Source organism: Melitaea cinxia, chromosome 23 (assembly GCF_905220565.1).
Source record: "Melitaea cinxia chromosome 23, ilMelCinx1.1, whole genome shotgun sequence".
Classification (NCBI taxonomy): Eukaryota; Metazoa; Arthropoda; class Insecta; order Lepidoptera; family Nymphalidae; genus Melitaea; species Melitaea cinxia.
This window is the reverse complement of record NC_059416.1, coordinates 8,883,879-8,898,434: the sequence shown is the minus strand read 5'-3', so window position 1 is coordinate 8,898,434 and position 14,556 is coordinate 8,883,879. Positions and strand designations below refer to the sequence as shown.

The 14,556-nt window shown below is 32.6% G+C and overlaps 1 protein-coding gene across 1 annotated transcript; it reads right to left on the bottom strand.

Moving 5' to 3' along the window:
• Window positions 1-279: 279 nt before the first annotated feature.
• On the bottom strand, window positions 280-11,964 carry LOC123665017. Its single transcript, XM_045599378.1, has 7 exons — window positions 11,349-11,964; window positions 10,923-11,042; window positions 10,307-10,505; window positions 6,712-6,799; window positions 5,697-5,796; window positions 2,321-2,486; window positions 280-490 (listed from the first exon to the last, which is right to left on the bottom strand). The coding sequence occupies exons 1-7, from the start codon at window positions 11,962-11,964 to the stop codon at window positions 280-282; spliced, it is 1,500 nt and encodes a 499-aa protein (XP_045455334.1).
• Window positions 11,965-14,556: the final 2,592 nt, after the last annotated feature.

The following is a 14,556-nucleotide window of genomic DNA, read 5'->3' as shown; positions in this document are numbered from 1 at the left end:
CTGGATCGATTTTAATCATTTTTTCATTGAATGACATAGGCTATAATTATATTTTATACCCGTGCGAAGCCGGAGCGGGTCGCTAGTTAATTAATAAATCTAAACCCTAGTAATATCTGTACATACACACATCTAAGTAAAATTCTATTTACATAAAGTCCCATTATAAGCATAAATATTGGCTTGTCTTTGTGCATGTGTACATGTAGATATGTGTTTGCATGTGTATTTTTTTGTATTTTAACAACACCTATAGGGAATGTATAAAAATTAATATACCTAATGCCTCAGTTTTCTTGCTGTGACAAGTTTGTTGATATCGTGGTACGCAGCTATCATCGTGTGAGATGGTGTGGTTGTGACGGAGCAGGCCGGATGAGCTTCTAAGCAGTTGGTTCCTTCTTGTCCACGTCTCGCAGCTCGCATGTAACGGAAGAAACGCAAGATTTCTGGATTGTCGGAAACTGGACGGCGTAGTTCGTTTAGTTCTCTGTGAAGGAAAACATTGTTTTTTATGCTATAAGAGTTATAAAGCATACGGTTCGCGTGATTGTTAGAGGCAACTGTTTATGGATGCCTTTACTAGTACTTTATAGTTACTTTACTAGAAGCATTGCAAACTCTTCGCCAACTCTGCAGCCGTCCCTCCCCAGGAAATCCTCCTGCTCAATCTACCTTTACTCCTTTACCCCAGGAACACGATACTGTTTGAGACCAATATTATTCAAATGTTATCTTTTATTTAACATCCGAATAATATTACTCGTAAACATTCCTAATGTTCAGGTACTTACCCAGACTAACTGACTAAACTACTCGGATCCCTTTCTTGTGGCAATTTTGTGACAAAAAACTATTAGGTCTTCAGATTAAACCTACCTCAGTTATCAGATAACTGAGGTAGGGTACAGCAGGAATTTCCTGCTCATAATATGGAGCAGCCCGACTGGGGCAGTACCTCGGCTTTACAGAAGATTACAGCTAAATAATACTGCTTTCAAACAGTATTGTGTTCCTGTTGGTGAGTAAGGTGACCAGAGCTCCTGGAAGGGATTGGGGATTGGGTCGGCAACGCGCTTGCAATGCTTCTGGTGTTGCAGGCGTCTATAAGCTACAGTAATCTCTTACCATCAGGTGAGCCGTACGCTTGTTTGACGAACTAGTGATATAAAAAAAAATTCAAGAGTCTTAAGAGAGAAAGAATAAAATAACGTTAACGCCCGGAAACTTTTACATTTTTAATATTCATTAAACGATTCTATTTTAATTTATAAGTTAGCTTAGTGAGGTGTAAATTCTCGCTACGCCTTATTTAAAATTCTGTAAGTAATTTTCAGCGTTCTTAATTACAGCCATCTTGTTTCTTGAACTGGACTAAATTTTTTACTAAATTTTTATTTTAATGTTTGAATTGTTATGTATTAGTTTACTTGAATTTTTTATTGGTTTATCTGGTACCAATTTTAATTAGTAAAATATTGGCATATTTAGGTCTTGAGTGAGTGAATGAGTCTTGAATGAACGAAGACCATTGCTATTAGTTTATTATATTTGGTTTAGCTTTAGACATTTCTTGTCCACACGTCAACGATCATCGTCTACCTCGAGGTATATCCAATTATGCAGTGCAAATTCTAACCTAACATAATATTGATGTTTACGACAGGCCTATCCTAAACGATTTAGCATACCACTGATTATGATATCAAATTCAGATACCTGCCGAGTGAATGAAAACGCGGAAGATTTGTTTACTTGACGTAAACATAGGTTAATCAAATCTTGATAAACACTTCTAATGGACCTCTATATAACTAATTGGAGTATCGAATCAGATTTCAAGTATATTTGTGTATTTATTGTGAACTGTGTATGTAGTTGTGTTCTTGATCATCTCTTATTTCACAAGATTTATTAAAAATATTGTTTGATTTTAAGCAATGAATTGACACGCTGTCTAGATAATAAAAATTACATTTTAAAAGTTACAGTAAAACGCCATTAAATGTTATCTTTAGGTGGTATTGATATATTTTTATTTTTTTTTCTGTCTTAACCATTCTCTGACTACTAATTAATTGGAAATTAGTTTTGATATGATTAGTTTTTAATACAAATATATTAAAATAGTAATAACAAACTCAGTTTCATTTGGCGTTGATTTGGAGTAGACATTGTTCATTCATTTCAATCAATTCAACCCTGAAATCTATCTGTAATGTTGTAATGGTTGCCATATAATAGAATAAGTTTATAATGTTTTAATGGTTGCCTTATAATAAAATAAATTTACAAATTTTAATATATAAATCACAGTTACCTGCTTAGCTGTGCTGATATTAAATTACTGTACGGGGCGTACTTCGCAGGGCTGGCGTACATCAAACAGATCAGCTGTTCCCTACAAGCTTCTAGTTTCACGTCGCTTAGAGATTGCCCTCCTACCATCACGGTGTCATCTGATGTTGTCTCCGTGGGCGCTAAACCTAGAGAAATTTTTTATTGTTAAGGTTAATATGTAAAGGTTTAATAGTTTGTGAATGCATATTTCTTTTCGCCATCACATTTTCATACCAAATCTATGGTATTTATATTATGCATGTGTGTATTTTTTTATTACGGTTAGTACATTTTTATAATCTGTCTAGATTATGTAATTACTTATTTAAGAGCGCAAAATAGCATAACAGTTTAAAGAAATTAAAAAAACAGTTTTTTTTACAAAAATTACTCTACTTAGATATAGTAAGACAGACACTGCAGATTTGAAATGTAGATTATATCAAGACGTATCTAGGAAATGAGTGAAAAAACAAAAAATTAAAAAAATAAGTATCATATATATAATATTCCATAGTGCTAATGAGAACGAATTATCCTATAAGCGAAAACATGACGATGTAATTTTTACACTCTTTCATTATTATTTACGCACAAGCGGAAAAAAATTACACGAAAATAGCTGTAAGTTAAACTGTTCGAGGGACGCTAAGGATGCAGATCCGGGACCTTCCAATTAAAGCGGCTGAAGGCTCCCGCAGGGGTTTTGGTCGGTATTGCGCCCCAAATACAAGCCGACATACGGTCTAGGAATGCCTACCTGGGCATCCTGGATATCACCCGTAAATGGGTTCCCCTGCGATACCAAAAAAAGATACGCTAAGAGTCGTGTTAGAATTTAGCATCAAACTCGTTTTTGTAACGAGCAATTTATTCAAAATTGAATAATGAAAAATCACGATATTGTATCGTTAAGGTTAATAGCCTCGTGTTTACGGGTATTTTCAATTTTGCTTGAAGGTAACTCGATTACATCTCGATTGTCATCTTTAGATAAAAAAGTTCATGATCTTATAATTAAAAATTTGTATTTAGTACTGATTTTTATCTTTTAGTTATTAATGGAAACATCTAATAATTTTGAGGACATAAAAAAAAATAAGAATTTACCATATAAGCAATAACGCGAAGGAGAATATTTCGTAATATTTACCTTAAATATAACATTCTTTTATCTAGAGGACATTATAATAAAACCTTAAATGAGTTGCCGCTTCAAAATGTAGATGTTCGTAGAAAAATTGGCTAAAAACTTTTTAGTTATTTATTTTTTACCCGACGACGGCAGAGACAAAAAAAAGGTTATAATTTTAGCAGTCTGTGTATAGGCAATTTTAATGGCCATCGGTTCTCTCATATCTCTGAAAATACTTGCCATATTTGGACAAATGAGGTATAATTAGAAGCGTCTTAATTGTGTGCTGATTATTATAGGCTATAGGCTACATTATATTGAATGTAGTAGTAGTAATGGTATGTAGTTTTTAGCTTTCTTTATTTTATTTGTATAAATATTTTGTATAATACTATGGAATATTTCATATTTTTATTATAACCTATATGACGTATAATAAACCCACGCATCTTTATTACCCAAGTTATCCTTCAAAGAGTAATAAACTTTAATAATAAAGACTTATTGATATCGTCGTCAAACTCAAAGGTTTCTTAATAGTCCTTAAACTTCATAAATAATAGTTGTGTCGTATGTGGGTTGTATATTGAATATTTGGGTAAATATCTTATCCCAAAAATAAAACGAAGACTCACTCGACGTTACGTATTTATTCTTTCCTCTAGTATTAAAATTATAATTGTAGCAAACTTCTAGAGGTATTTTCCATGTATATGTAACGTTATTTATACGTATATTTTTTTGATGTTTATTGTTTATACTACGAATTACATCAAATTGTTATCTGAGAGATGGCAAGAAATGTCGAGGATAACAACAAATGCGCTGGGAAGATGAGCCGAAACTTACTGCGGGACCCAACTGGAGGAGAGTTGCTCAAGAGAGAAAGCAATGGAAACTGCTGAAGGAGGCCTTTGTCAAAAAACACACATAAAGATTGTCACAATGAAGTCATAAAGATTGATCTCACCCAGCTTAACGGGCTAAATTTTTAAAAATATACTACTAGAACGAAAAAAAAAACGAGTGTATGGTCAGCACGATGGTAATCGGATACTGCTTGCAACAGAAGCATCACATGCGCGTTGCCGACCATACACCTAAACCTCCCCAAGAGCTCTGTCTATCTTACTAGTCAAAAGAACACAACACCACTTAAGATCGGTATTGTTCGGCTATGATATTCTGTAGCGTTAGCGCAACGGCCACAGCCATGAATTGTACCTGTTGCGCTAGCGGTTGCGGGTTCGATCCCCGCACATGACAAACATCTGTATTGGCCATACAGGTGTTTGCCGTGGTCTGTGTGTTTGTGCAGTCCTTGTGGGTCTCCCAGTGTGCTTTGGAGAGCACGTTAAGCCGTCGATCCCGGTTGTTATCATGTACACCTGATAGCGATTGTTACTCATAGTAGGGAATATATCCGCCAACCCGCATTGGAGCAGCGTGGTTTCTTAAGCTCTGATCCTTCCCCAACATGGGGAAAGAGGCCTATGCCCAGTAGTGGGATATTACAGGCTAAAGCGTATTCTATAAGGTTGAAGTACTCGTACTTTCTCTGACCGACTGCTCCAGATTTTGTTAACATATATCCTACTATGTTCAATGTTGTTCTAAAGATTTCTGTTTACGTAAACTTAATTTATTATTTCTCAGACAGTTTAAGACTGGTACTATTTTCTTGAGAGGTTATAAATAGAATAAATAGATACTACGTAATATAATACGTATATTACTGATAGCATTACCCCAGTGACGGGATGTTATGAAAATATATATGTCAACGTCTCTTGTTTGCAAACAAATGTTTAAGCTTCCAAACTTAGTCGCATGGAGTGACAAAAGGAAACTTTGCCGAAACTTCGAATGTATTCCTTAAAAACACGATTTCATAACTGACATCAATGTTGCCATTAATATAAGAAAACTAATGTTTTTATATATATTATTTAGTGTAGACCAAGATTACTTTCAATATTAGTTAAACACATTATAACTATTTTACCATTTTCCTGATATTTTTCTTATTATATATTTTTATGTATAATATAATACACAATACGTGTGAGTATAATATTTCGTTATTATACATGATTTATCACTATAGAATTACATTGATTAAAATTCTCAATATCAAAATAACAGTAAATATATAAATTAACAGAAAATTTCATTTGAATTTGAACTTTAAATCGCACAAAATAAGATCATATTAGCTCACCCAGTGTAGCGAATATCCCATCCAGACGTGAAAGCAAAGGCGAATAGAATGGATCGTAATTGCTCAATATCATCGAAGACGCTGGAATTTTCTGGAATATCTGAAAAATATTGATAAAGTGTCATTGATAGAATTTACGTTATAGAATTTTAAATTAGTTTTTTTTTACTCCCTATTTCCATTCCCTGCCAGCCATTTTGCGTATAAATTGAAAATTGGAATATTTAGCTCAAATATTATTTTTAGAACGTGTTGTTAAAGGGGCCTACGACTATAAAAGTAATTTAGTAACTTTATCTATACGAATAAATAAAATTGGAGTGTCTGTTTGTAATATTAAAATAACCGCTTTTTACTAAATGCATATGAATGTATACAGATAGCTAATGTAATAAGGAGTAACTTAGGCTACTTTTATTTTTGAAATTTATTTGTTTTGTAACTTTGCGAACCGAAAAATATTTTTGTTTTAATCCCACGCGGACGAAGTCGCGGGCACAGCTTGTCTTTATATAAAACTTGTCTATTTTTTAATGAAAATTATCATACTTACATTAATTAGAAGAGTCTGTAACTTTTATGGAGCTCTTACAAATTTATTTACTTACATTTTATTTGAGTTTGATTAGCTCTTTTAAGGCAACTGTAGTTAATTACATATTTACAAATATTCATTGTCTAAGCTTTTAATATGGACCCTAATAGTACTAATAGTAAGTTATACTCAAATCAGTCGATACAAACACTCAGACAAACAGTTTTTTTTTTTAATTTAAAATAAACATCCAGAGACTCTAAAATGCCTATGTCTTGTGCTAAACATCAGGTATTATAATCATGCTTATCAACAGAAGATTTATTACATAACAACATCGATAGTTCTGTTTTGTTCTGTCCAGACAGACAGTTTAAAAAATCAGTCCTAAATTCAGTATAGATAACAGTCACCAAGTAGCAAGAATACACAAATATTTAAATAAAAAAATACAAATAATAAGTAAAATGTTTTAATTGCCTTATAATTACTGCTTGTTGTCACTTGATTCTTATAGTAACTGTTCTTGCTTGGTAAGTAGGCTACTTTTTGTCCACCGACACCGAATCTGAAAATTACAAATAAATAAAATTACTAATTACTCTTAAATATCATCTCCGCAATATATTACTTAGTATTTGTTTATATATATATATATATATATATATATATATATATATATATATATATATATATCTATATATATATATTTATTACTATATATATATATATATATAGTATATGTATGAAGTATTGTATATGTAGTGTATGTATAAATGTATAATTATGTGTATATGTATATGTGTATGTATGTATTATATGTAATATATTTACTTCTTTTATATCACATAGCTTGTAAACTCCATACCAATTCTTTATCAACTATTTGTACACTTCCCTACCGCTTCTCATTTTATACGCCCTATCCTATACCCTACGGTTGTCTGGGAGAAATCGCTCTTAGTGCCGCCTTTGTACATATTTCTTCGTATGTATTACTTTTTTGTAACGTTTCTCTGTAGTGTACAATAAAGAGTATTTATTATTATTATTATTAAAATTAACAAAAATGTAATTTCCTGAAACCTAGATGACCTAGATATCACAGACGTAATAAAAATTGTTAGTTAGGGCCTTAATGCCTGCTACGATTTGACTCTGATCTTAAGATCGTAGGTTTTGGTGTATTAGTCTGAAAAGTTTTAAAACATCGAACTAAAACGACTTGATTTCCCATTCCTGGACTAACATCTGGTTTGGGTTTTTTGTCTTCTTAGGCAGAAAATTATTACTAGACAGTGGTCGTCCTTTAGTGGGCTCAAAAAGACGCTCTTAGTTGTTGTCATAACAAATAGTCAATCACTAACAAATAGTCAATCACTACCCTTGGTCGATTAATTATCAGACTATCCTTCTTGTTTCCTTTTTGTTAAGAGGTGTTTGCCCAGCTGTAGGTCGGTTTTAATTTTGTTTCACTGTTTCTATTCAGTTCAGACAAATTATCGATTTCATAGGGCATAGGCCTCTTTCTCCATGTAGGAGAAAGGTTGTAGCTATACATCACGCTGCTCCACTGCGGGATTGCGGATATATTCCCTACTATGAGTTAGTGAGATGAGTTAGCCATCTACACGCACCACTACATCAGAGTGGTTGTAATTAGTTCAACCCAATTATTTATTTCTTCCTTATGTTTTGATTATTAATAAATTATAAGATGCCCTAATTGTTTCGCCAACGAAATTAATCCTCGTAACTGGAAGATCGAACATAATCATAAAGGTATAGGAAATGATAATAAAAGGCGATTCGAAATCAACTTGATATGGACAAAGTAACGCCATTTTCGGTATCGGAATTGAATGAAGAAGATTTATTCCGGATTGTTATTTTACTGTATTAATTTTCGTTCCAAAATGTTTTTTTTTACGAAATAGATAGTGACATCTGAACCTAGACTTGAGGGTCTGATGTAGATTAAACCAGAGTATGGTTTTATTAGCAGTTGAGTATGTTTTTCTTTAATTTTTTATACGCCATACATAGTTAAACGTAATGTATCAGCTTCGTTTTTAGAAATATATAGATTATCGTGCAATTGGAGTTTCAGAAAATTGTTGTCAAGTAATGTAAATTATATATCCACCGCAATCTTATGTTGTGTGTCTTGTGTCTTCTTGTGTGTGTTATATAGTAGTTTGTAATAAATTTTTGTATAGAAGTCAGGGAGAGGAATCATGTGTTACGATCTTGACCTAGATTCTCCAAACATCGTATAAAAATACGGAATGGAACACCATTGGGACGTGGCTGGAAATACAAATGGCGAAGAAAGTTTGAATAAATTTGAATATATTAGTTTAATCACTAAATCCATGAAAAAAAAAATAAGGCAATTGAGTTATAGATTTTAACTTACAATAACTTACACATAAATACACACATACACATACACACACACACACACATACACATACGCACACACACGCACACACGCACGCACACACACACACACATACATACACACACAACACACATTTTATGCCAAGTCAAACCCAATAAAGGTTTAATGGCATTGTTAAAAAAATGTATATTAAAAATCTTTGAAACGTGTGTGTGTGTATTTTATATATACAAGTAAATATTAATGCCTACAGCTATAAGGTATACAATACATAAACATTTTTACGCATATTAACCTAGTAACAAGAAAAAGCAACTCGAGTTTAATAAACGAAAATTATTTCTCTAAATTTAATCTGGTCTAATCTGGATTTGTTACAAATGTAGTTTGCAATGAAATGCGCGCTATGGCCCACATCAAAACTTTACTGCGGCTACCAACAGTCTCTAGGCGATTATTTAAATTAAATTAGTAACATCTCCGCAGCAGAATCGAAACTGTGGACCCGTTACATCGAACTAAAAACAGCACTACAATTTAGGTATAATTTATTGCTTTATATTATTGCGAAAAGTTTAGGGAATTACTACTACTATTGTTGTAAAGCTGAAGAGTTTGTTTGTTTGTTTGAGCGCGCTACTTTGATGATCTACTGGTTCGAATTTAAAAAATATTTTTGTGTTGGATAGTTCATTAACCAAGAAGGCAGTATAACATTTTAGTATGATTTTTTCTCAAATTAATTAAAAACTATTCCCTCACCACACAGGGAATTCTAGTGTTTTGTTTTCGTAGTGACTAAATATAATTTATGTTATTATGTGTTAATTACCGCGGATGAAATTACGGGGCACAGCTAGTACATTTTTTAACCAGTTTTAGTTATTACTAATTTATTTTTGTGCTACCCACACATTGGGGAATTCTAAACATTTTATTATATCATATCAAAAATCGACCGTTCCAGCGGGGATCGAACCTGTATCTCCGACTCACCGTGTCGGTGATCTAGACGGCGCCGCGGTCGCTTAGAACCTAATATAAAATCGTCATATCAAAAATTTCGACCTAAAGGGTACATCGTTCTATAGCTTCATTGGCTAGAGCATTTCATAGTTTAATTTTATGATATGATACGCAGATACGCGGTTTTAGAAAACTTTCTCTGCTGACCTCATGGGACGATGCCCACTGCTATACAGAACCTTTACACACGAAATCTCAATTTTGATTTTTTTTTATAGTTACGCGGTATTAGCAAGTGTTTTGCAGTGTCACTGACGATACCATTATCACGTAGCGGCATAAAATGTACTTTACGACCTATTCTTATCAATATCAAATATTCACGAAAAAAATATATCATAAGTATCCTTTAAGCCATAGAGTAGTGCGATAACAAACACTGGGACGCAAAATTTTTATATAATAGACAATTGAGATATTTTCAATGATTGTGAATCAATCTAAAGGAATGTGTAATTCTTCTATATAATGTAGGATACATTATATAGAAGTACTAGCTGATTCTGCAAACGTTGTTTTACCATATATTATTATTGCGTTTCGGAGGAGTATGGTAACTAACATTGTGACACGAGAATTTTATATATAAGATTATAAATAGTACGAGAATGTGTATCGAACAATTTTGTTTGACTATTTCCTCACCTGGACATGTCAACATTAGACATATCATTGACATCATTATCTGCCCCATACGTGTCATCTTGTGTGTATGCAAACGTAGCAGCTGGGTTTGTTTCATAACCCATAAAGTCCTTGTTGTCATTGTTGTAAGCGGTTTGATCATCCCCATTTGCTGGAGGATAGCTTGCTTGACTGGATGCTGCTGATATGTGGGATATACCTAGAAGTTTAAAAATATTTATTAATTAATTTTTAAAAATATTTGTGTTAGAATTACGTTTTATTGAGGTAGGCACTTATTATAGTTAAAAATATCGATCAGAATGCTATACGAATGACATTCAATAAATGAAGATAAAATTATTTTCACTTTAGTTTTTATAATATTACAATATAGTTTTTAAAAATTTTAATGGTAATATATATTTACAACCAAATTAATTAAAACATATTTTTATTTTAATTATAAGAAGTTACAAGCTACTGGAGACAATACTTCGCAATTTAATTGACATTGTTAAAAGTTTGTCAGTTTTCCTAAAGAATATTAATTTACGTTGACACAAAATTTTAAGTTCACTATTGAGTTTTGACTTTGCGGTGTTTTAATTAAGAAAGTTTTGGGCGTTTTGCTCACCTTTCCCGAGTATTTTGCCGAAACTTCCCAAGATGCTTGGCAAGAACATCGCTATTAGTATGCTCTTGAAAATTTGGGCACCGATAAGTAGAGGCAGAAAAAACTTCTTCAAGCCGAATGCTGTAAATTAATTTACTTGTTATTTTTTAACGATGTCGCGATTTGAAACTCACTGTTACACGATATTGTTGAAAATTTTTAATTGATTAGTAAAAACTTGAAAGAAATTATTCTTGCAAGTACATGACTTGAAATATTTTTAATGGATGCTTAACATATTTTTTTAAAACACAATTTTCATTTTTTTATACATAAACTTAGGTAGGGGATTAAAAATGCAGCAATTTGGGTATTTGTTAAATCCTAAAGTTATTCAGTTTAAGTTTGAAAAAATTTGTTTCAAATTTATTGAAAACTTTTACTTACATCTAAATCCGACCATTTTTGCAGCCTTTGGTAAATTGATAGATAGTATATGCGTGTCTATAAAGTTTTTTATCTTCTTAAATAACCTGTATTCATATGTATAAGTGCTAAACAACGCTCTGCCTTCTCGTCGTACTTCTAATTCATCTTTAGCTTTACTCGTTTTATTTTTCGAATCGATAGATTTAATTTCAACACCTTCGAATAACTCATACCTATCCTTTTTGAGTGCTTCATCTAACATATTCTCTAGAACGTTTTGTAATTGTCTCTCAGTGTTATTTACAAATACATATTTTTCAGAAAATGTGCTGACATTATCTATGAAATCAGCAAATATATTATTACCCTTTGGATTACCTTCTTTTTGATTATTTACTTTATTATCTATTTTACTATTACTAAAACAGCTATGGCAGTTATTAGATTCTATATCACTATCTAAATTACTTAATTCTGTTGGGTTATCGATTTGACTCGATTCATCTTTGCGAATAGTTTGGCTATTGCCTGTAACTATGAAAAGGAATATATACAATGTTGCTTTGACAATGTTGTCTGTGAACCTCCATTCTTTGCTCCTAAACATTTTTTCTGTTGGTCTGTTTGAATGCATGTTGTGTTAGATTTTTCAATCTTCATCACCGGATATTGATGTAGATGCGTGCGTTATGTATCTCTTCTTCACCGCAAAGAAAACCTGCAACAAAAAAGTAAAATTTATTATATGTTTGTAAAGTGATTATATGAAGACAGTAAGTAAGATCAAAGGAGTTCAATTGATAAATTTTACCGCAAAAATTTATCGATTCAGGCTTTTATAAAAGCGAATATTAATAACGCTTCTTATGTATAACCACTTATATATAGTGACAATTCGTGAATATAGTTCAGGTTCAATATAACCCAATATTCTAGGGAAAGTGGAATTTCATTTATGAACTTTAATATTAAGGTTTTTTCTTTTCAGTTATATGTAAAGCGATAGTAAATATAATAATAATAAAAATAATATGCCACGGAAAATAATATCGACAAGTTTTTTTTTTATAGTCAGTAAAATGAAATTGTTATCAAGTAAATCTTATTGATGGCAATATACAAAAAGTACTTTATTGTGTTTGGAAATTTTACAAGTGCTGAAAGTAGTTATGAATTATTCAACTGAGGTAGGGTACAGCAGGAAATTTCTTGCTCAAAATACGACAGCTCGACTGGTGTAGCACCTCGACCTTACAGAAGATTACAGCTTGCAACGATGCTCTTTTTTTTAATTTATTATTTAAACTCATACCACATAAAAAAATACAATAATGCACTCCAAAAATCGTGAAGATTTTTTCGGAGTATTAAGTTTGAATACAGTTCAATTAGGTAATTAACAAAAGGTGGGTAGTTCTACAAACTAAGGTAAGTACAAAATCTTTTAGTTCGATGTAAATGCGTAGGCGGGGAAGGTGATCGAGACGCAAAACCGGTTTGTTGCAAACAGTTACAGAGTATTCAGATAATACGACTTCAATTTATTTCTTATATTTTTATAGGAATTCTGTGCTTAAGCTATGTTGTGTTACTGTGGCGAGTAAGGTGACCAGAGCTCCTGGAAACGGGGGAGAGGGGGGATTAGGTTTAGTGTCAGCAACGCGCTTGCGATGCTTTTGTTGTTGCTGGTGTCTTAAGCCTACGGTAATAGTATAATATCAGCCACTTGTTTTCCGATCTAGTTGTATACCAAAAAAACAAATACGAATCCTTTCATATCCCTTCTTTCTTTGAAGCCTTCAATAATAACCTTGGACCCGTATTTGTATATTTTCTATAGGTCATGCATTAAAAGACAAACATTGGCTAGTATTTAGATAAAGACCCGTGCAATTATTCGACGAGGTCTATCGATCGAGATAATCTTAAATACTTGCCCAAACATTTTGACTTAGTGCTGCCAGTAATCGTCATAGCGCCGGCGGGTTTGATTCCTACTTACGGCAGACATATATGTTTGTACAAATTTTTGTTTTTATAATGTTATTTTTCTTATTGTTAGTTTAGAAAAAAAAATTGCTTATTTATTTTGACCGCGAAGTTATTTGCCAATTTTTAGTAGAACACTACTATGAATTAACTTAAACTTTTCTCACCTATAGAGAGTCGTTGTCCGGTCAAAAGACATTTGCACTCTGATTAATATTAATACAGCATAGCGGAAGAGACTGTTTCATTGTTTTCATATGTAACCATTAACAATGAGAGCCACCGAACAGCAGTTTCTTTCATTTCCTAACGTTTATTTACATTCTTCGACTATAATGAAAAAAGTGATTTCTAAGAGTTACGTTCGTTACGATCGGAGAAAAGTTTCACGCTATTGTATGGTGACAGTTACTGTCGTAAGGTCGCGTATTGTCAGTCGTGCAATTACTGTATCATAATTATTATGGCACAGTTTATGTGGATATCACTTCTTTTCTCATTTACGTAGGTAGATTCCCTGTCACTACAACCCATGCAACTTTATTGTCAAGAATACTGTTTTTTCGCTGGGAAATGCTATCACGCACCCTGCCGACGAGGCCGATGGGAGTGTGGGGCTCCTGTCCCGATGAACAACCCAGACTACTCACTAAAACGGGATCGCTTTCGCATGCTACCGCGGCGCCCCGACGATTGACTCCGACGGTTATTAAGAATACTATATCAGAGCGTAGAAGGTAACCTAATCTACCCGTTGTTAGAGCAAAACTTCAAAGCAATATATTTTTTTATTCGACTAGGTCGGCAAACAAGCATACGGTCCACTAAATAGAAGCGATTACTAATAGCCCATAGACGCTAAAAAAGTGCCCACGTGCATGTATCTGGAGTCCGCAGGAAACTATGAGTACCCATCTCCTACACTTTGATTTAAGAAAAGATTCAAATGGTATTTTTAAGGTACCTTTAAATGCATATTTTTGGAGTATTTCCGCTTCTCTATCTTAAAAGTTTTTTAGGCGTGTAATTTTAAAATTAAATTAAAAAAAGGAGAAATTACCTTAAATTAATAAAATAATTGTCGAGTAGAAAAAATCATGTTTACAGAGTTTACCGATAAAAATAAGACGTCTTGCTTTTACATATTTTTATTAAAATAGATGATGTTAAGTATTTCTGCACATGCAAGAATTACACTTTTATATAACGTCTTCTAGGTTTTCTCGTAAATACGAGT

Coding starts and splice junctions, on each gene's coding strand:
- LOC123665017 (XM_045599378.1), bottom strand. CDS start 11,964: ATGCATTCAAACAGACCAACAGAAAAAATGTTTAGGAGCAAAGAATGG. Junction 11,043..11,348: donor AAAAATGGTCGGATTTAGAT/GTAAGTAAAAGT, acceptor ATTAATTTACAG/CATTCGGCTTGAAGAAGTTT. Junction 2,487..5,696: donor TGGGATATTCGCTACACTGG/GTGAGCTAATAT, acceptor AAATTTCTCTAG/GTTTAGCGCCCACGGAGACA.